At 44.4% G+C, this 21,075-nt stretch overlaps 1 protein-coding gene across 2 annotated transcripts in view; it reads left to right on the forward strand.

The window, feature by feature from the left end:
- DCAF7 (DDB1 and CUL4 associated factor 7) overlaps positions 1-18,307 on the forward strand; it is a 30,661-nt gene extending 12,354 nt beyond the window's left edge. The window contains exons 2-8 of one of the 2 annotated variants that reach the window (XR_015244233.1): positions 5,673-5,831; positions 6,570-6,681; positions 7,043-7,161; positions 9,989-10,198; positions 11,143-11,260; positions 13,455-13,692; positions 18,235-18,307. Coding sequence is in view for 1 of the 2 variants with exons in the window: in XM_086687688.1 (XP_086543814.1) it covers positions 5,673-5,831; positions 6,570-6,681; positions 7,043-7,161; positions 9,989-10,198; positions 11,143-11,260; positions 13,455-13,627 (891 nt within the window). In the remaining variant the exon portion in view is untranslated. Of the gene's footprint in view, positions 1-5,672; positions 5,832-6,569; positions 6,682-7,042; positions 7,162-9,988; positions 10,199-11,142; positions 11,261-13,454 lie in introns of both variants that reach the window. The other variant, XM_086687688.1, reaches the window with a different exon arrangement.
- The last annotated feature ends 2,768 nt before the right edge of the window (positions 18,308-21,075 follow it).

Genomic DNA, 21,075 nt, shown 5'->3' on the forward strand with positions numbered 1-21,075 from the left:
GTGTTAACATTTAAAATGTGATGCAACAATTACACTGCTAGCAATCTATCCAATAAAGCATTTGCACATGTGTACAAAGTATTGTTTATAATAGCCAAACAATGGGATATAACCACAATGACTGTGTATGGTTAATTATGGTGTGCCTAACACAGCCTGCTGTAGAAGAATGAGCTAGAGCTGTTATGCTGACATGAGAAGACCTTCCAAGATAAGTTAAGAGCAGGTTGCAGAATACATTTTCTGGTCCAAGCCTGTTTATGTTTCTTCAAACACCCCACAGATACTTATGAATACAAATGCGCAGAGAACCATTTGGAAAGATACCTACCAAACTGGTTTGAGAATAAGTCGAATTGGGGATGGAGCTAACAGGGGACTTTACCACTTCCCTCTGTATTATGTGAATATTCACATAGGACTTCCATTCTCTTTCATCACCACATTGTAAACATATGAGCATCTGAACAAAAATGACTCATGAGTAACAGTGAGAGCCAGGTGTTACTCCTGTCAATACTTGGTTGGGGACTCGGAGCAGAAGAGCTAAAGTCAGGTTAAGGATAAAACACAGGTCTGTGCAACACTTGCAGTCTTTGGGGAGATCAGGAAAGCTTAAATCCCAGCCATTACCTACTTCTTCCCTGGGTTAGGAGGTGCTGTTGTGCAGAGGTTGTCAAAGCTTGCCGAATTAGTCCCCCCAGGGAGTTTGTTAAGAATATAGACTCCCAGGCCCTACTTGACACTTGTTGAATCGGAATCTTGGGCTAGAGTTGGGGGCTCCAGGGATGTGTAAAGCACTCCAGGTAAATCTGGATTTGGCCAGATTTGGAGACCATTGTTGTCTGCAGTACAAGCAGAAGTAGGACAGGCCCTGTTTTTAAGGCCTTTACTAAGTGAAATAGCAGAAGACAGTAATGTAAGTGCTTTCATGAGGCAGTATGGGGTAAGTCACCAAATGGATGGTCTAGATCAACACTGAAAGATCACCATACCAGGGAGACCCAGATGGCTTATGAAGGAGGTGGGACGCAGTAGTATTATTAAAAGCTCACACACCAAGTATGGCACTAGCCTAAGTAATTTACTTACAAAGGTTGTTTATATACAGAGTGTTACAAAGAACTCTATGAGGTGGGTGCTGTGAATGTCTTCACTTTACAGATTGGAAAACCAGTTTAACAAAGTTAAGTAACATGTTACTTAACATGGTTAAGGAACATAGTTCCTACAGCTAGCAAGCGGTAGGTAAGGGGCTCTGGATGCCTGATGCCACTGTGCTATATTAAAATTGGGTGGGATTTGAGTTGATGGAAAGGAGGTAGGAGCGTTTTACAAGCATAGAGGACGGTGTAAGGAAAGGAACCTGGAAAAGATGAGAAGCAGTAACTAGGTAAATAGGAGGGCAAGTGTGATAGGCTAGGGCCAGGTGGTAGAAAGCCTTAAATGTCTGGTTAAGAGGATCCTATGTGGCAAATGCTCACAGGACCTGATATTTCGAAGCTGGCGAGAAATCTCTGATGACTTGAAAGGTAGCTTCTAGAAGGGAGTGTAATGTTTTCTCCGTTTTGCCGCACGGTAAACATCCGTATGGTTAGAGAAGTTGTGTCTCTTGTGCTTGCTGCCATATCCCCAGCACTTAGATAGCTCCTGGCACCAAGTAGCCATTCTTTACAATTTGTTGAATAAATACATGAATGAAACATTTGGCTCAGAATCTGTAGGAGAGACTTATTATTTATTCTGCCCAGTGAACCCCCAAATTTAACTTTTCATCTGTTTTCGCCTCCCTCCCCCACCAAGGCTGATGCCAGTTTTACCCATTCCATCTAGGATCTTCCTTCTTTATTATTCTCTGCAAAGGTCAGAATTGTAAATTCTCAAGGAACTGTTCATTTGGTCAAAATCCCTCTTGTGGCCACCTCTGGTTGCCCCTTGCCCTTCTCACTACCTGCCACCATAGGGCCCCTAACCTTTCTCAGTTTTCCTGTGGAACTCTGGGCTGAGCCCCCTGCCTGGCAGACAGCCTTCCCCGGCATAACCAGGCCTCATACTCTTACCTCCAAGGCCTCATAGTCTGCTGCCTTCTTAGACACCTTCACAGGGGAAAGCCCATCTAGGTCCTCGGTTTCCTTTCAGGGCTCTGCGGCCCGCCCCAGGCACACCTTCCCAGCCCCATCTGCACTGCTCTCTCAGATGGTTCCTCAGACAGGTTTCCTTGCTGCCACCAGCTAGGTCGTTTAGTTTGCCACCTTAGTACGCTCATCTGCCTGGGTGCCTTTCCTTCCTTCTTGGCCTCCTCAGAACCCTCCCACGAAGACTGCTCAGATCCTATCTCTACTTTCCTCACTTGCCCCCTTTGAATTATTGCTCTTTCCTCTAAACTGTTACCAATTAACTGTCACAAACAAGCAGCTTATCATGTATTACCTGTGACATCACTTTTATTGCTATCTTAAGGCAGTGTTACTGTGTTTTAGGGCACTGGGTTTTTTCTCCTTTTACATCTTTCATACACCATCGATATATGTATGAGCATTATATGATTTTTGAAAGCCTGTAGATGTTCCATAAAAATGAATAGGTTTACTCATCTAGGTTTTTAAAAGTCAGACATGGGTAGCAAGATCTATAAATATTCCTTGGGAATCCACAAAAAAAGCTACTAAAACTAATAACTAATTTAGCAAAGTTACAGAATTCAAAATCAATGTGCAAAAGTCAGCTGTATTTCTGTACAGTAGCAAAAAAAAAATGGAAATGGAATTTTTAAAACAATTTCATTTATAATAGGATAAAAACACTAAGGAATAAAGTTAATGAAAAAAAATGCAAGACCAGTACACCGAAAACTTCAAAACACTTCTGGGAGAAATGAAAGAAAGCCTGAATAAGTGGAGAAATATGCTGTTTCATGGGCCAGATAACTCATTATTGTTAAAAGAGCAGGTTTTCCAAATTGATTTATAGATACAGCATAATCCCCAGCTGAATCTCAGCAGGCTTTTTGTAGAGTTTGACAAGCTGGTTCTAAAATTTACACAGAACAACAAATACATAGAATAGCAAAACGATTCTGAAAAAGAATAACAGAGTTGGAAAACTCATACCATCTAATTTCAAGACTTCACTGGAAAGCTACTACAGTCAAGACGATGTGGTACTGGTAAATGGATAGGCATATAGATCAATAGGACAGAATAGAGACTCCACAAATAGACGCGCAAGTACACAGTCAGTGGATTTTCAACAAAGAGACCAAAGTAACTCAAAAGGAGAAAAGGTAGTTTTCATCACATGATGTTGGGACAATCAGGCATTTATATGTAAAAGAAAGTGAACCTTGATTCATACTTGGCACCCTAAAAAGCAATTAACTTGAAATGGGTTACAGGCCTAAATGTAAAGCCTAAAACTATAAAACTGTTAGAAGAAAGCAGAAAAAACCTGTGACCTGAGGTGGGGCAAGGATTTCCTAGCAAGGACACAAAACCATGAGTAAGAAAAGAAATGATAAACTGACATCATCAAAATTTAAAATTTCTGTTCTCTAAAGAACACTGAAAGAAAATGACAGGACAGCCACAGACTATGAGAAGATGCTTGTGGAAACATGAGCGAGGGCTTGCATCCAGAATATGCAAAGAACTCTCAAAACTCAGTACAGAAGAAAACAACCGGTGAATAATGAAGTGGACCTACTCTGTATGATCCAGTAATGGTGGACACATGTCATTATACCTTTGTCAAAATCTATGGATTGTACAACACGAAGGGTGAACTGTGGACTTCGGGTGGTGGTGATGTGTTGGTGTAAGTTTATCCGTTGAAGAAATGGACCACTTTGGTGCAGGTACTTTGATAGTGGAGGTTGTGTACATGTGTGGGGGCAGGTGGTATATGGGAACGCTGTTCTTTCTGCCCAATTTTTCTGAGTCTAAAAAATCAAGTCTTTTTTATTTTATTTTATTTTTTTTAAGTCTTTTTTAAAAAAGACAAAATATCTGAGCAGGCTTCAACAAAATAAACAGGGATAGCAAATAAGCAAATGAAAAGATACTGTCATTAGTTACTAGGGCTCAATGCAAATTGAAATACTGCTGCACACCTATCAATGATTTTTTTTTTAAAGCTGGTAATACCAAGTGCTGACAGGGATGTGGAGTGTTTAGAACTCTCCTATATTGCTAGTGGGAATGCAGAACGACACGGCCACTCTAGAAAACAGGTTAGTTTTGTTTTTAATAGCAATGATTGATTTTTTTTTAATGTTTTTATTTCTTTTTTGAGAGAGAGAGAACGTGCGAGCAAGTGGGGGAGGGGCAGAGAGAGATGGGGACAGAGGATCTGAAGCAGGCTCTGTTGACAGCAGAGAGCTGGATGCAGGGCTTGAACTCATGAGCTGTGAGATCATGACCTGAGCCGAAGTTGGATGCTTAACTGACTGAGCCACCCAGGCAGATTGTTTTTTAATAAAGTTAAAACTACATTTACAACACAACCCAGCAAATCTACTCTTAGTTGTCTACTCAGGAAAAATGAAAGCTTGTCTAAGAAAAACTTACACATAAATATTCATAGCAGTATTTATAATGGTCCCAAACTAGAAATAACCTGAAAGTTCATCATCTGGTAAATGGATAAATAGAGTGCTTCCACATGATGCAATGTTTGCAGCAATAAAAGAGAAGACACTACTGATAACACACAGCAACATGGATGAATCTCAGGGGCATCATGCCAAAAGTAGCTAGTCACGAGACTCAGTACTGTATGATTCCATTTGTGCAGTATTACAGAAAGGGCAAAACTAGAGATTAGTGGTTGCCTGGGGCTCAAGAGTAAGGGATTAACTGCAGAGGAGCCCGAGAAAACTTTTTGGGGAGATAGAAATGTTCTAGATCTTAATTGCTGTGAGGAGTTATCCAGCTGTATACCTTTGCAAATGTATACATTCAAAATCATTGAACTGTACACTTAAAGTGAATTTTATTGTATGCAACTGAACCTAAATAAAATTCTTTTTTAAACAAGAAATGGGCAGAAAGACACTGGTATCTAAGACTGAAGTCAGGCAACATTAGAAGGAATTCTGTTTTTCTGCTGTGTGGTTGGTGTTTATCCACTTAGTATGGATCTTTACCAAAAATTCCCCATTCCATCTTCCAGTTGGTGGGAGTTCATAAACAAATGTATAATGAGTGGCATTTCTCATGGAGCAAGATTGAGTTTGACAGCAAAGAATGGAGATTAATACTGGTCCATATCCACTCTAAGAAAAAGTAGCCCAGAAATCAGGGAACTTGGCCATCAATGACGACCTTTTTTTGTTTTTGTTTTTAAGATTTATTTATTTTTGAAACAGAGCGACAGATTTCCTAAGCATGCTCTGTGCTGACAGCAGCAAGCCCAATGTGGGGCTTGAACTCACAAACTGTGAGATCATGACCTGAGCCAAAGTCAGATGTTCAACCATCTGAGCCACCCAGGTACCCCTGCAACCATTTTATGCCAGTTACAGCCGTTTGGGTTCTTGAATGCTTGTTTCACACACGTTTGTGCATAAGCACCTTACTAGCTAGGGTGTTGGGAGATGGGGGGAAGGATTTGATGTATTTGATACTGCACCAGAAAAACAAATGTTTACCTGGCTCAATTTGGTTGTTTTACAGGTTCAGCTTGTTGGCTTAGATGAAGAGAGTTCAGAGTTTATTTGTCGAAACACTTTCGACCATCCTTACCCCACCACAAAGCTCATGTGGATCCCAGACACAAAAGGTGTCTATCCAGACCTACTGGCAACAAGTGGCGACTATCTCCGTGTGTGGAGGGTAAGCAGGTGCTCAGTTAGCAGCCCGACCAATGGGCTTTCTCCATGTCAGCTGTTACTAAGCCCCGTGGAGTCACAGAGAACAGACTGGGGTTGGAGGCAGCGAGTGTCATTGTAGCCCGGCAGAAACCAAAGGTAGTGGATCTGGAATGACCTTGTTTGGCTCAGCAGATTTCTTAATAAATCTAGCCAAGATTCTTTGAAGTCCTGCTGCAGTCAGGCTCCAGTCAGCCCTGGAAACTTGAGGCTCAGTTAACCTGAGGAAATGAAGGTAAACTTCTGGGGGTGGGGTGGGATGGGCGGGGCTATCTGAGCCTTCTTATTCTGTCTATAGCCAAGATATTTTTGAGTAAATTAGAAACAAAGGTGGGCCATTGATGCTAGTAAAGTATATGGTTGGATTGTGGAGCCTCACCTCTCTCAGCCAAGCTGGTCATCAGCGGCATCTCTTCTAGCCTGGAGGTATAGTGCCAGCCAGGCAGGGTACAGAGATTCTGGGTTGGACAAGGTGAGAAGACCTGTCCTCTAGGAAAATCGGGGGGTGAAAATTTGGAGAACAAAGCTGGGCAGAGGAAAAAGCTTGGAAAGAATTAGTGTTCAGGGAGTTCCTCTGGAATTTGTTACTCTGTATGTTCTTCCCCTGTGTCTTCTGTTTAGTAAGGTATTGTCTAAACAGAGCTTTTAAAGGTTTTCTGTGAAGATAAGACTAGCTGATTTTTAAAAATTATTGTTCCTTCAGGTTGGTGAAACAGAAACCCGGCTGGAATGTTTGCTAAACAATAACAAGAACTCCGATTTCTGTGCTCCTCTGACCTCCTTTGACTGGAATGAGGTGGATCCTTATCTGTTAGGTAAGGGAACAAGGGAGTGCATATTCCAGTTTGAAGAAGCAAAGATACATTTCCTCAGATATAACACTAAGCCTGAGGTACATGCATGTATCCTAGATGGGGCCAAGACGGAAAGAGGCAAAATATGGAACGGGTCATGAATTCTTCATGTGGAGCGAGCTTCCCATGTGTGTATATCTAGTCAGCAGAGTCTAAGGTCCTGGGATAAGGATTAAATACTTGATTCTTGTTGGCTCTGCTGGCACCCTTCTCATGCTAGCAAGTATCCATGGCATGTCCTCTCCTGGGCTAAACAGAGGAGTAGGTGCAAGGAGGGAGGCCTCACTCTTGTCAGCCGTTGACTTGCACTGGCTGTTTCTAGGTACCTCCAGCATTGATACGACTTGTACCATCTGGGGGCTGGAGACAGGGCAGGTGTTGGGCCGAGTGAATCTTGTGTCTGGTCATGTGAAGACCCAGCTGATCGCGCATGACAAGGAGGTAATGATCCCATTCTTCTTCTGCTTTCCTCACCCGCTCTCTTGTGAGCTGCCTTCAATTCAAGGTCAGACCGTTCTCTTACTATTCTGCATAGTATGTGGGAAATCATAATAGAATGCCAATGTCTTCCTGTTGAAATTAAAAACAGTAATGTTTCAAAAATAGCAGTGAGCGACCCTTGTAAACTAATGTTTGTGTGGGGTTTTTTTGACTGATATAAACAACTTAATCTGCCATGTGTAGTTTTTTGTGCCAGAAATTGCTGTTCTGTAATGATGAACTCTCTTATAGACAAACTTGGACCTGATGTGATTCAGAAATAACACTTATTTTGAAATATATTAATTTTGGGAAGGAAGTGGGGGGGAAACCAGGTAGAGGGAAAATTTCTTGGCAGACAAACCTAAATCATTTTTTCTCTCAACTTGGCTTATGAAATTCTAGTATGTTCCTTAATAATTTTAATACGGTTTGGAATGGAATATCGCTTATTTTCATGGTGATGTTTCTCCTAATGTTTATTGGGAAAGCTGGGGGGAGCTTTTGTGATTGTGTTTGGATCAAAGCATTTTTCTGAGGAGTGCTTTTGGAAATGGGTCATAAATCTTTTCCTCCCAGAGCTGCTGCATGCTGCTTGTACTCTGATTTCCTGTGGGTAGTGTTGCCTTTTCTTTTCTCCCTTACCCTGCACAGCAAGGAGTATTAGTACAGATTTAAAAAAAAAAAAAAAAAAAAAAAGCCTTGACCTCAGGTCAGACACTTGAGGTTGTCCTCAGAATGGGCAGATGGTGACCAGGTTATCACTCTTAGCAAGGGCTTGGTCTTTGGCTTTCTGCACCCCTAAGGGTAAGATCTGTTACAAGACTGCCGGACTTGGTTGCTGCTAAGCCAAAGGGCAGAGGAACAATTTGTCCTACAGAGAGGACCAGTAAGGAACTTCTGGAAGCCCTCTTGGCATCAAGTGGAAGAGTTTGCTGTATTTTAGTTACGTGACGACTTAGCCTGCTCTTCTCTGTCAGGATCCAACCCAGACAACTAGAACTACTCTACATATTTAAACTCGGGCTTTAACCTAGGGCATTGCCCGTACAGACCCTGGTGAACTGGAAAGCCACACTGGCAGCAGTGAGGTAACGGGGAGAATGGGAGCAGTGGGGAGCTGCTACTGTCTGTCGACTAGAGGGGCTGGGAACCAGGGGCTGTGTCTCCCTGGCAGAAGCTAAAACCATGGAGAGGATCCAGCCACTGCCAGAGACACTTGAGGAACAGAGAGAGGGAATGAGAACACCTTAGCTTCTCCCTACCAGGAGCAAGGACCAGGAATGGGTCTTAACAGCAAACCGACCCTGGGACAGCACCCTGGCTCTCAGAGAAGCAGTGACACCTCCTAGGCCTTTGCTTTTCTCACTCTACCTCTCTCTGTCAAAGTGGAGACTTGTGAGGAGGTTCTAGTTGCTGCCTGCCGCAGAGTGTGGAGGAGGGTAGCGGGGACTTTCACCTTCCCTTGTTTTATGATGAAATTCCCGGTGGAACACGGCTGAAAGAGCAGTCACTCAGAGCTGGGAGAGCTTTACACATTCGGCCACGTTGCCTGCAGCGATGCAGCTGTGGTGTCCCTGTCCCCAGGAGTTACCTGGAGCCAGCCCGTGGGGTACGCATCCTGTAAACAGCCCTTGCCCTAATGTAGCTGGACAGTGCTAGACGGAGCCTAGACCTGCCAGGCCTCATTGTGATGACCGGCCCGGTTTGCATTTGAACCACTCCTAATTCCTACTGTAGAAAGAGAAGCTCAATTTCTTCGTCGTCAGCCAGAGAAAAAGGAGTTTATGAAGTTGAATAGAAATAGATGCTCCTTTGGCACTGTCCCTTAGGCAGAACCTCAAGAAGGCTGGAGTGACAGTAGTGGAGATGCCACTTATGTCTCCCAGAAGTCAACTGTTACTATCCTTGACCCCAGAAGGTCCTTGGCATTTGTTTTTCAGTTTTTTCCTCTCTCTGCTCTGGCTCTGGCTTTGTCTGTCTCTTCTCATCCCTTTCTTTCTCTGAAGCTCTCTGTTGCTCTCTGCCGCTGATACTTCATAGATATTAGAGGTGTGCAATGTTTGCAGCAAGTAATAAATGCAGAAAATAATTATTCAAAACCTAAATTGATTCACTTCTCAACACAGACCAACTAGGAGAAGAAGCCGAGCATGTCCTAGGATAAGTGAGTGACACTAAACCTCTTTGTGAATATAGGAACACCTGAGTCTCCCATGATTCAAAACTGCTATTACTTGTTTCTTGAAAATGAGTCTCAGGTCCAGGTTTCACAGCAGAACCAGCCTGGCTGCTATTAAGTGGCCACAGGAGGGCTGCTTCCACCTCTCAAATTGATGGCCTTAATGTGGTGGTCATGGATCTGTCTCTGATCACGCACAGACAAAAGCCACCAAAGCCCAGGAAATAAATGTTTCAATTTTATAGTGTGGCAGAAGACAGCTACTGGCTTGCAGCATACAGAATACTTGCTCAGACTTGTGCCCTGCTGCTCAGCAGGGTATGTGGTCTTTGCTTTATCACCAGGGTGGGAGGAAAAAGACTTGGAAGGACAGGAATGCAGGAAGAAGCCAGCCAATTTGTGTAGCAGAATGATCTTCATTCTTTGGAACGTCACTGATGTTAGAGCTCTCAGCTGCCAGTATTCACAGATATTGTTTGGCTTTACTTACCTCCTCCTGTGTCTTGAGGTGGGGGGGTTAGGTGAGCTAGGGATAGCCGAGTTCCCTGCTACCGGAAAAGAAGGTGACGGATCTGAATCTGACTGAAACTTCTTATTCACCAACAGGTCTATGATATTGCATTTAGTCGGGCTGGGGGTGGCAGGGACATGTTTGCCTCTGTGGGCGCTGATGGCTCCGTGAGGATGTTTGACCTCCGCCATCTAGAACACAGCACCATCATTTATGAAGACCCACAGCATCACCCACTACTTCGGCTCTGCTGGAACAAGCAGGACCCAAATTACCTGGCCACCATGGCCATGGATGGAATGGAGGTGAGTGCCCTGCTTCAGGCTGACATAGGCCTGGCCACCTAACGGTGGGACTGCTTAGTATATCTAGAAGAGTGGCTCTCAGCTCGTGGCAGTTTTCTCTCCAGTGGATTTTTGGAAATGTCTGGAGACATTGTGGGTTGTCCCAACTTGGGGGCAGGGGACGGTGCTACCAGTATCTAGTAGGCAGATGCCAGGGCTACTGCTAAACATCCTGCAATGCACACAAGAGCCCCCAGTAACGAATTATCTTACCCCAAATGTCAAGAGTGGTAAGATTGAGAAAGCCTGATCTAGAACAAGGACCGCACGTTAAGAACTTTTACTGTTTGGAGCACTGGAGTTGGAGCCAAGAAAAGCAGTGTCTAAAAAGTAAACCAAATCATATGTGCTTATGGTGCTGAGTAGAGAAACAGGCGGTTATCCGCTTCTCGAGTCTGGACAGATTCTTCCAGCTTTAGCAAACACACATGGCAATGGCAACTCTCCGTGGCCTGTTGCTTGATAAAAGCAGTGAAGTGTGGGTGGAGATGATACAGTGATGAACTTTTGGTGAAGCCAGTACCTCAGACTTCTTACATTCCACTTTTCTGTTTTGGGGGTTGTGGGAAGAGGGCTCTCATTCTGTCAGCTGAACATGCACAGAATTCTTAGCACATGTATCTAATAGGACTTGGTGGATTATCCAAATTCATGTTACCTCTCCTGCTTCTCACCTTTAGTTCAAAGGCCTTATGTTTTTTGAGATACAGACTATAAACTACCTGGGTCTTTTTCTTCCTTTCTCAATCCTATCGCTGCTTTTGGGACCAAGACCCTCTTGTCTCTAATGGTCTTTAATCCACAAATGGACAAGTTATGCTTTCGAATTTTTTTTTTCTTGTGTAGTGTCTTATTTTCCTGTTACACCCTGAAGTTCTGGGGCTTTTTACTTGTTATTTCTGCAGGTAGTGATTCTGGATGTCCGAGTTCCCTGCACACCTGTTGCCAGGTTAAACAACCACCGAGCATGTGTCAATGGCATTGCTTGGGCCCCGCATTCATCCTGTCACATCTGCACTGCAGGTAATCATGGTGGCAGGGGGTGGGGAGGAGCAATGGGGAGGGAGAGGTCAGGAGATCTTCTTCTTGTCTCCGTAGAAGTGTAATCCTTAACTATTTTCTAAGGATGGTTTGAGAACTTTAACAAAGGAACTCAATTTGGAGCTTCCCTCCACTTGTGAAATGGAAGCATTCCAGATTTCCAGATGACCTTGTATCTCCGTGATAGTGGAGCTTCTTCTGTATACCGTTCACATCATGTATCAGTTGTAGGCTGTGCCTCACACTGATACTCCCTGGGGACATAGAACGAACTTGCAGTGGGCTCTGGGTGTGTTGAAGGCACTGCATGGCCTGATCAGTAGTGTGTGACTTGTAGTCCCCATCTCACCATTTGACAGACCAAAAACTGTACCCCTTAAAAATATGCTGGTAGTCAGTGTGCTTTTATTCTGGAAATAATATGAGTCTGTTATTAAAAATTAAAACAATACCGAGGTATATAAAATAGGAAGGTGAAAGTTATCTTTTCTCCTTCCTGCCCTATTTCCGCCTCAGTCCCATTCTCTGTAGAGGTGACCTCTAACAACAGCGTGTCTCTTTGAGACCTTTTTATGTGGGTGCATGCATACACACATCCCCGAGTATGAATGTCTGTCCCTTTATTTTATAAAGACAGGATTCCGCTCGCCCCGTCGTGTTCTGCTCCTTATCTTTTTCATTTTCAGTGCCTCGGGTTTCCTTCTAACATACTTTTCCCTCTCCTCGCTAATCAGTAGCATCCTCATTTTCTTGTTCATTATGGAGCCAAAGGAGCAATGTCATTTGGTGGTTTTCTGCTATTTTAGTATTAATTTGGAAGGCATGAAACTTTTCCTATTTTTGGCCCTCTGCTCATGCCTGTATGCCATTGAGGAGCAGTTGGGGGCCTATGGCCTGTGCACCTCGGGTTGCGGTCTGACTCCTTCATTGTTGCCTTCTTTTTCCCCCAGGGGTGTGGATAGGGAAGGGTGAGACAAGGAGAAAAGAAAGATGTTGTCCATTGTTTGTGGAGAACAGTACCAGTGCCCCCCAGTAGAAACCCATCTTCTGCTCCTGGCAGCTGCCTTTGTCTGGCTCGCTGCTATGTATGTTGCACCTGTTTTGAGTCCCTTCAGGTGAAGGAGCTGTGGCTGAAGAATGTGCTTGGTTGAGAGCAGCACCGAGGAAAAGGAACTTAGTCCTTTAGAGGTCCTGAATGTTGCAAATAAATCCCCAGGGTTCCTGACAGAGGTTGTCCCTGGGAAGGGCCCAGGTTGTACGGCCTTGGTAGAAGGCTAGTGTTGCCCACATGAGCCTGGCCTGTTAGGGCTTAGTTTATTCAGATCTACTGTGTATCAGAGACAGGTTTTCACATCAGGATGGGCTGATGGGATCGGGGACACCATGGTATTGAAGGTCATTGCCTCTTTATTTTTCGTCTCTGAAATTAAGAACTTATTATTTTGATTATAAAAGTAAATAACCACATTACAGATCACTTATCAAATAGAAAAAAGTAAACCTAATTCATTACTTTGCCATCCTCATAATACCGCTGTTTTCATTTTTACATATTTTCTTCCAGTCATTTTTCATGTGCTTATTTACTTTTGTTAAGGTTATTACCTTCTTTCTGGTATTTCCCAGGGCACTTTTCTAGGGAAAATTGTTTTTAATAACATGTGTCCACTCAGCACTTGATCTCATCTGATAACAACACCTCATCGAACTATAAAAGTCCATAAAATGGGGTAAAATCCCATTAAGTTGAATCATTAGAGAGGTATCTTTAATCGCTGAAATACTTTAAGTGGCTGAAAATGACGTGTTTGGGGATCATTTTTTATCCCATCATCCTTTCTTGATGTTGCCCCAGGTGAGAGGTGCCCATTTAAGTCCCATTCTACCATCTCAGCTCTGCTGCAGCGAATGGGGCCCTGGGACACATCAGAGCCTTGCTCCGAGTCCTGGCTTTGCCATTCCCTGGCTGCATAGCTCTGTGGTTTGGGGCGAGTTCCTTAACATTTTTGAATCTTAGTTTCTTCATCTATAAAAAGGGGGCTTAAAATAAAACCTCCCTTGCTGGGGTCTTGGTGAGCAAATGCTTTGTGAACTGTGATACCTCCACCTACCCCAGATGCTGGGATCATTATCCTCCTGACTTGTGACCTTGCTTGCTGGCTTTCTCTGTCACTAGCGGATGATCACCAGGCTCTCATCTGGGACATCCAGCAAATGCCCCGGGCCATCGAGGACCCTATCCTGGCCTACACAGCCGAAGGAGAGATCAACAACGTGCAGTGGGCATCGACTCAGCCTGACTGGATTGCCATCTGCTACAACAACTGCCTGGAGATACTCAGAGTGTAGCACTGGCAGCGCCTTGCCCACGTGGCAGGGGCTTGTGTGTTTCCTGCCTCTGCCCCGTCCCCAAAGTAAGAAGCAACGTGTTTCTGGTGGCCAGTATGTCTTTCATTGCTTTGCACCACTGTTACCAGAAGCTGCTCTAGGAGTTCCTGGCCAGTCGTCCCATCGCTGTCTGTGCCAGACTCAGTGCTGTCGGCGCCTCCTCAGCCCAGGGCTGAGTTTTAAGATGTTCTCTCCTTTCCTCTTCTCCTTTGGTTCCTCCATTAAACTTTTCTATATATTTGTTTGTCAGCTGTTGTGTTAATGAGCATTACAGGCACTGGCTGTGTTTGTATTCATCTGTCCCAGATGTCTCTTCTCTGTCTGCTGCCTAAGGCAGCAATCCGTGTCCATGTCATGTTAGCACTTAAGTGGGAACAATACCAATTTGGAGTTTTTTCCTCTTATTATCAATGTCTTTAACAAATTTCAACTTTGTATATTTTTTACCTATCAGGCTAATTTTTTTATGAAAAGAATTTTACTCTTCCTGGTTTCTGCCTTTGTTTCCTAGTCCACCCTCTTAGCACTTCCTCTCTCCCCTCAGTGCCTGGATCTGGCACTGGGCCCTTGACCCCATGAGCAGTTTGCCTTCTTGAATCACTGAGTGCAGCATACCTGACCAGGAGTCCCAAACCGCCCCGGTGCTCTGAAGTCGGCCAGCTCTCTCACCTTTTCTCAGCCTGCCTCTTCGCAAGGGCATTCTGGGCTCCAAAACAGACATGGGAAGCCTTCTGTTACTTCCTCAAGTACCTCTGTCCAACCCCGGTGGGCCCTACTGGGAACGTGTTAGAGCTGAGAGAGACGGCATGCCTGACTTGAAGGGAATGGTTTCAGGAAAGCTGAGCTTAGAGTACATTTCCAGCACACAGTTTCCTAGTCTGTTCTTCTCTCCAGATGTGAGTCTCAGACCATTTTCTTTCATGGCTTGAACGAGAGACAAGCACAATCTGTAAGCTGATCTTTATGATCTCTGTTGGGTTAGTTTGCTGTGACTGGTGGCTGGCCACTCTTGGAGCGCCGTGGGGTGAGAGAGTCCTGCTTGAGAGGCACATCATCAGTGCATCTGATCCTGAACAAGGTCTCCTGTCCAGTGTGGGAGACCGTCAGCCCCTGGAAGGAGTGGACTAATAGGCTGTGATAATCCCTGGCCGTCAAGTGAATAGATAGCTGCAGGCCAGCCAGTTTGTGCACACCTGTTACCTTCCCACCCCATTCAGGTTCTGAGCAGTATTGGACTTGCAGGCCGCAGTGTCTGTTTCCGTTATGTGGGTGAGTTCCATGGAGGGGGCTTGTGTGTGATTCCAGTGAAAGATGAGTCTTTGGGCAGGTGGAGTTTGGGACATGCTCAGAGCCCGAGGGGACTTAGGTCTGTCGTGTTCTGCCACAGGTTTTTGAGCCCCTCTAAGTTGCGCATGTGTTCAGTAGGAGAGTCGCAGACCTCAAGGCTGGTGGTTTTGTTTGCTTGGGCTCTCACGTGCGCTTGAGAAACAAAACAGTTTTGTTCTCCTGGGCCCTTAAACTCTTTTGGTCGAGTCCTTCTTTTCCAGAGCAGATGTATTTGTATCCCTAAAGTCACGGCTCTTCGCTTTACTACACGGGGGCTCGTTCAAAAAAGGGGGCTCTTTTCTTAGTGTATTTCCCCTCCTTTTTCACTTTATTATTCTGGATTTGGGCTCGTTAGCTTGCCATCCATTTGAGGTTGACTTTTCTGCAGTTGCTACCAGATTTGCTCTGTGTCATTTGGCAGCGTGAAGCGAGCAGTTCTTGGTCAGAACCCTCCTCTGTTTGCAATTGTATTTGCTGGTTCCAGGGTCCTTCTTAAAGGGTAGCAAGTCTGAGTTGATGGTTGCTTGCTTTAGGAGGCCATCATGTCCTTACCATGGAAAAGGGCCTGAAGTGGAGGTCAGAGGTGATAGGAGGGGCTGGGCCTGCTGGGGCACTGAGTTCTAAGTTAAGATTCCTGATCTGCACTTAAACGTGGTCTGAATGGTGAGAGGATTTGTTGACCGGAACTCAAAAACAAGGGAAAGATATTAGCCAATAGTAATTAGAATATGTTTGCATAATTTTGTTATTTACTCTGGAAACCAACAAGTTTTGGTGGTGGTTTTCCCTTGCCCTGTGGACTCCCTGCCCTCTCACCCCTCCCTAGGCCCTGCAATGCAGTCCTCCTCCTGACATCCCACCTGGGGCCCAGGTGAGACTCCCCAGTCTCCCTGAGCAAACACACACACACAGTCACAGTTGCTGAGATGCTGGTATTTTGATCAGCTCTCTTGCCCTCCGTTTTTACCAGAGGCCAGATGGCCCCATGGCTGAGGGGGGGATTTCTGTAGTCTCAAGATTTAGAAAGCCTCTTAGTCAGGCATGCTCCAGGAAATGGAGATCTGTTGTAGTCTCAAAAGCGAGTGTCTATTTAATTGGTTTAGATTTTCAAATTGACACCAGGAGGGAATGGGTGGGAGGCTCTGCATCTGTTGTCCTCTGGTGTGAGAGGAGCAGCGGCCAGGACTTCCCTGGGAAGGCCAGGCAGCAGCGGCGTGTCCGGGCTCTGCTCTCCTGGTGGTGGCCCTTTGATGTGCTCCTGCACCCTGGGCCGAGGCTGCTTCTGTTTTCCTTGTCTGAGGGGAGGGAGAGGTGCTGAATAAATTCGGCCTAAGGTACCACATCAGAGAGTTGGTGAATGGGTACAAGTCCTTCAAGGACTTGAGTGTTTACACCCAGAAGAGTTGGAACTCTCTCCTTCCAGGGAGGAATGAGACAGCAAGTTGAGGACTTGAAGAGGGGAGATACTTGATAACTGGGTGAGAATTTCTGAACAGAACGAGGACCAGCTCTCAAAGAACTGGTTAAGATTTGGAAAGAAACAGAAAAAATTGAGACTCCTACGAGGTTTTGATGATAGTTTCGGCTGAAATTTTCAGAGGAGATTTAGGATTTGGGAGAAAGTCAATGGTAAGTGTTTCTTTAGATCTAGGGAGAAAATATTAAAGGGCAGGAAAGGTCTGAGGTGGCCATGGAATGAGACTGTGCCCTCGGCTTGTGTCAGCCTTTCTGGGCCATTCATCGGGTATGACCTGGGTAACTGGGGACAGGAGCCTCTTCCTGCAGTAGTGCAGCCATAGGTGATGTTTGGTGGCAGAAATCTGTAGGTGTTGGGAGTCCCGTGACCATTCCAAACCATGGCTTTTCTTGGTTGTAGATTTGTACAGAGCAGAGGAAACAGAGGTTATAACCAGTCATGCCTACTTTTCTCCCCCTCCTTTTTCTTTTCTCTTCCTCTGGCCTTGCCACCATGGAACTTTCTCCCTGCTGCAGCCTGGGCCTCGAATTCTGAGGCTGTAAGAACAGTGGGAGCTGCAGGGTTTACCACACATGGGAGGGGCAGCTCCGTGTGGTCCTGCCACCTTCCCCAGTTTGAGAATATGGCAGCTCCTTTGCCTCCTGGCTTGGAGTAAGGGAGACCATCTACTTGAATGGTCTTCCATTCAAGACACTTCCCTTTACTCTGCACTCCAGGATGAGGAAGGAGGGTCATGCCTGGCACTTAGGTTGTGATTTCCCAGGGAGGAGAGCTAAGCTGAGCAGTCACTGTGAACCCTGGACAAGGCTCTCTGTACTGGCTGGGCCAGCTGTCCAGAGTGTCTCATGTTGCAGAGCCTTGCCCACCTCTCCCACCTGCACCCTTTTCTCCCACCATTGTCATTGCCACTGGCACTCAAAGTCAAAGGTGTGGCTACACAGTATGGGCCCGGTCCTCTCAGGCTACTTTGTGGATATTATTTTTTTTAAGTATGGAAACATGCAGGTGCCTTCCCAGAGAGGCTTAGACTGGTATATCAAACCAGAAACAGCTAAGCTAGTGAAAGTATGAACTCAAGAAGAAAGATGTTGGCAGTCTGTGTAACAGCTGGAAAACTCACAAGGACCCACCTTGAGGACAACCCAGTGAATATGGACTTGTGGTGTCTGCTGTTTAAGAGAAATGTTCTCACCTGGGGTTGGCTGTGGTAATACAGTGTGTGACAAAACTTGGTGACCTAAAGCTTTGACTTGCTTGAGTTGAGAATGAATCACTTGCTTGGGTTTCTGTGTATATTATGACCCTGTCAGTGACTGCCCCCCCCCCCCCAAGTGTGAACTTGTAGCATGATTGTACAAACCTCTATGTAGAAAATGGAGATTTCTTATTCTCTGAAATGTTAAGCTCTAGCCAATCAGTTTCTGCCCCCTTTAGCCTAGTATGTCTGAACTTAATTTCTTGTTATATATTTAAGCTTTTCCTCTATACTGTAGGTTTTGTGACATCCCATGGTCAGGTGGAGAGGAAGCTGCCCCCTTGCAGAACTGTACTATCACCATTTTTCTTTTTAAAATATTATTATCACAGGATTGATTGTACACAGGGCTTGTAATAAAATGTTAACACTGTGCTGTGAAACCACAATGGTAAATCTCCATTGAAGGCTACTTCAAAGGCACCTGAAAGTGAAGTGTTACATCTATGACTTTATTTCTTGCTTCCTGAGTATATTAAACCTAATTTTCACCCTTTCATTCTGTTTCAGCCTCCTGTATAAGAAGTACCGTATTTTCTGCCCATCATACTTTGTAATAAAACTTGAACATGTATAGACTGAATTTCTTCTTGTAATGAATTCAGTTCTTCCCATTCTGCCACTGTGGGCACATTCCAGAGACTCTGGCTGGGGGATTAGAGTCTGCCCCAGCCCATCACACTATCTGACAGCCTGACTCATCACCTTTAACCAAACACAGAGCATCTACCCTATGCCAGGGGCCATGGCCCTCAAATTACTTGCAGTCTCCCAGAGGAGACATCCACATAAACAGTTACTGGCAGTGTTATGCAATAATGGGCATGTTTAGGCTTACAGGCTGCCTCCTGAGGAGGAGGTGATCACCCAGAGGAGGTGATCACCTGGGTGATCTGAGTAGGAGCCAGAGGAGGTCAGGGAAAACTTCACAAGATGAAGGATGTTTGAACTGGGTTTTGAAGGCTGAGTAGGAGTTCTCCGGGAATAGGGAAAGACATTTAAGGCAGAGAGAATATCCACATACAACTCTAGAGGCAAGAAATAATATGGCCATATTCAGAGAAATAGAAGTTGATACGGGGTTTTGTATGGGGAATGGCAGGAAATGAGGCTAGAGAGGTAAGCAGGAGCCAGATGAAGCAGAATCTTTTGTGCTTTGCAGAAAGTTCAGGCCTTAACTCCTATATGAGACTTTGGAAATTTTACATAGAGGGAAGTCATGCTCTGAATTGCACTTTAGGAGGCCATGAAAAAAATGCCTGAGTAGGAGGTGAAATGGAGTCAGTTCACTTATTATAATAATCAAGATGAGAAAAAGTAAAAGCCTGAACTAAAGCAGGAACAGCAGGAAGGAGAGGACAGGGCATAACTGAAGAGACTTAAGAGATGGGGTAATAAGATTCAGTGAACTATTGGCTGTGAAAGATGACAAATGGTAACTCCCAGACCCTCAGGGTTTGGACACCAGGTTCTGATGGCTAACTAGGGTTTCCGCGACCAGGCCAGTTTGCTCATGTATTTTATGGGAAATATGAGATTCCTGCTCTTTGTTTTTTAAGGGGAGAACTGGGAGAGTCAATACTGGCATTATTCATCTTGATAGCCTGGGCTAAGCTGCAGGAACAAACCCCCAAGCCTCAGACTGCACACAACAAAATTTTACTTTTTGCTTACATGAAGTTCTTTGGAGGTTGGTCAGCTAGATCATCCAGAACATGTGGGAGGGAGAGATACATTTTTCAAGATAGGGTCTGGAAGTGGCTTACTCACTTCTGCCCATATCTGCCAGATTTAGTCACATGATTCCAAGGAAGGTCAAGAAGGATCATCTTCCTGTGTGCCTCAGAAGAGGAAATAAAAGTGGCAGATAAATAGTTATATCTCTGTCATACCATGACTTCAATGATCCTGAAAACCAGGCTCTAGAATGGTTCAGTCATCTGTGAATTTATCTTGAGAACAGTTAAGTATTAGCTCAGACTGAGAAAGTAAAACTCCGCCCTGCTGTTCATCACAGATAGAGACACAGATAAAAGCAGCTGCAAAGTTAACAAGAAACAATATTTCTCCCAAGCATATCTGTGTCATAACAGTGACTACTTTCTTTTCTTTTTTTAATTCACTGAAAAACTTTGTTCTCTAAAATCATAGACTGTCAGAAAGTTTGCTGTTTGAAATGATATCTGTGAGAATGAAGACCTACAGTCTTGGTTGGAGAATCCAAATCACTGGCAGAGAAGCAGCCTTGATTTCCAGCCAGGTATAGAACCTCAGAGCAGGGGTTTTTGAATATAGCATTCCCCACTTAGCTTTGTAGTTTCCACAGAAACTAAACTCTGTCTGCTTTGCAGTCCAGAACTGATGTTCACCCACTTTTCATACAGCTCTGTGTTCCTTTGAGCCTATCAAACTCTATTTCATTGAAATTTCGCCTAACCTCCACCTTTGTCCATACTATATGTATACTAGTACATATACTATATTATAATTATCTTTTCCTTTGTTTGGTGAGACACCCCACCATCCCTATAGTGCGCAGTTTTCCTTGTTGCAGTGAGTCTATAGTCTGACTTTGTTGAACTACAGATTTGCCTTGGTAGACTTAGGCTGATAGGACAAGGGCAACCTCAAACTTCACTTTGGCCTTTATGCTTATTTGCAATTATAAATTCTCTTAATTTGCTTTTTGCTATTCAAAGTAACATTTATATTAAACTATATTTTTAAATTACAAAAAGTAATACTATCTATGAATAGTATTTTCATAAGCACATGAAAAGATGTTTGACATCATTCGTCATTAGGGAAATACAAATCAAAACCACAATGAGAAACCACTTCATGGGGCACCTGGGTGGCTCAGTGGGTTAAGCGTCCTACTTCAGCTCAGGTCATGATCTCAGAGCTCGTGAGTTCGAGCCCCGCATCAGGCTCTGTGCTGACAGCTCAAAGCCTGGAGCCTGCTTCGGATGCTGTTGTCTCCCTCTCTCTCAGCCCTTCCCCCCCCCTCATGCTATGTCTCTCTGTCTCAAAATGAATAAACATTAAAAAAAAAAAAAAAAAAAGAAACCACTTCATACCCACTAGGATGTCAACAGCTATAGTCAAAAAGAGATAAGTGTTGGCAAGGATGTACAGAAAAGTGGAAACTTCATATGTTGCTGTTGGGAATGTAAAATAATGCAACTGTTTTAGAAAACTGTGGCAGTTCCTCAAAAGGTTAAATGGAGTTACTATACAATCCACCAGTTCCACTCCTTGTTGTATACCCAAGAGAAACAAAAACATGTCTGTACAAAAACTTGAACATAAATGTTCATGACAATATTATTCATAATAGTCAAAAAGTGG

Source organism: Puma concolor, chromosome E1, assembly GCF_028749965.1.
Source record: "Puma concolor isolate L17-30 chromosome E1, mPumCon1.1.hap2, whole genome shotgun sequence".
NCBI classification, from domain to species: Eukaryota; Metazoa; Chordata; class Mammalia; order Carnivora; family Felidae; genus Puma; species Puma concolor.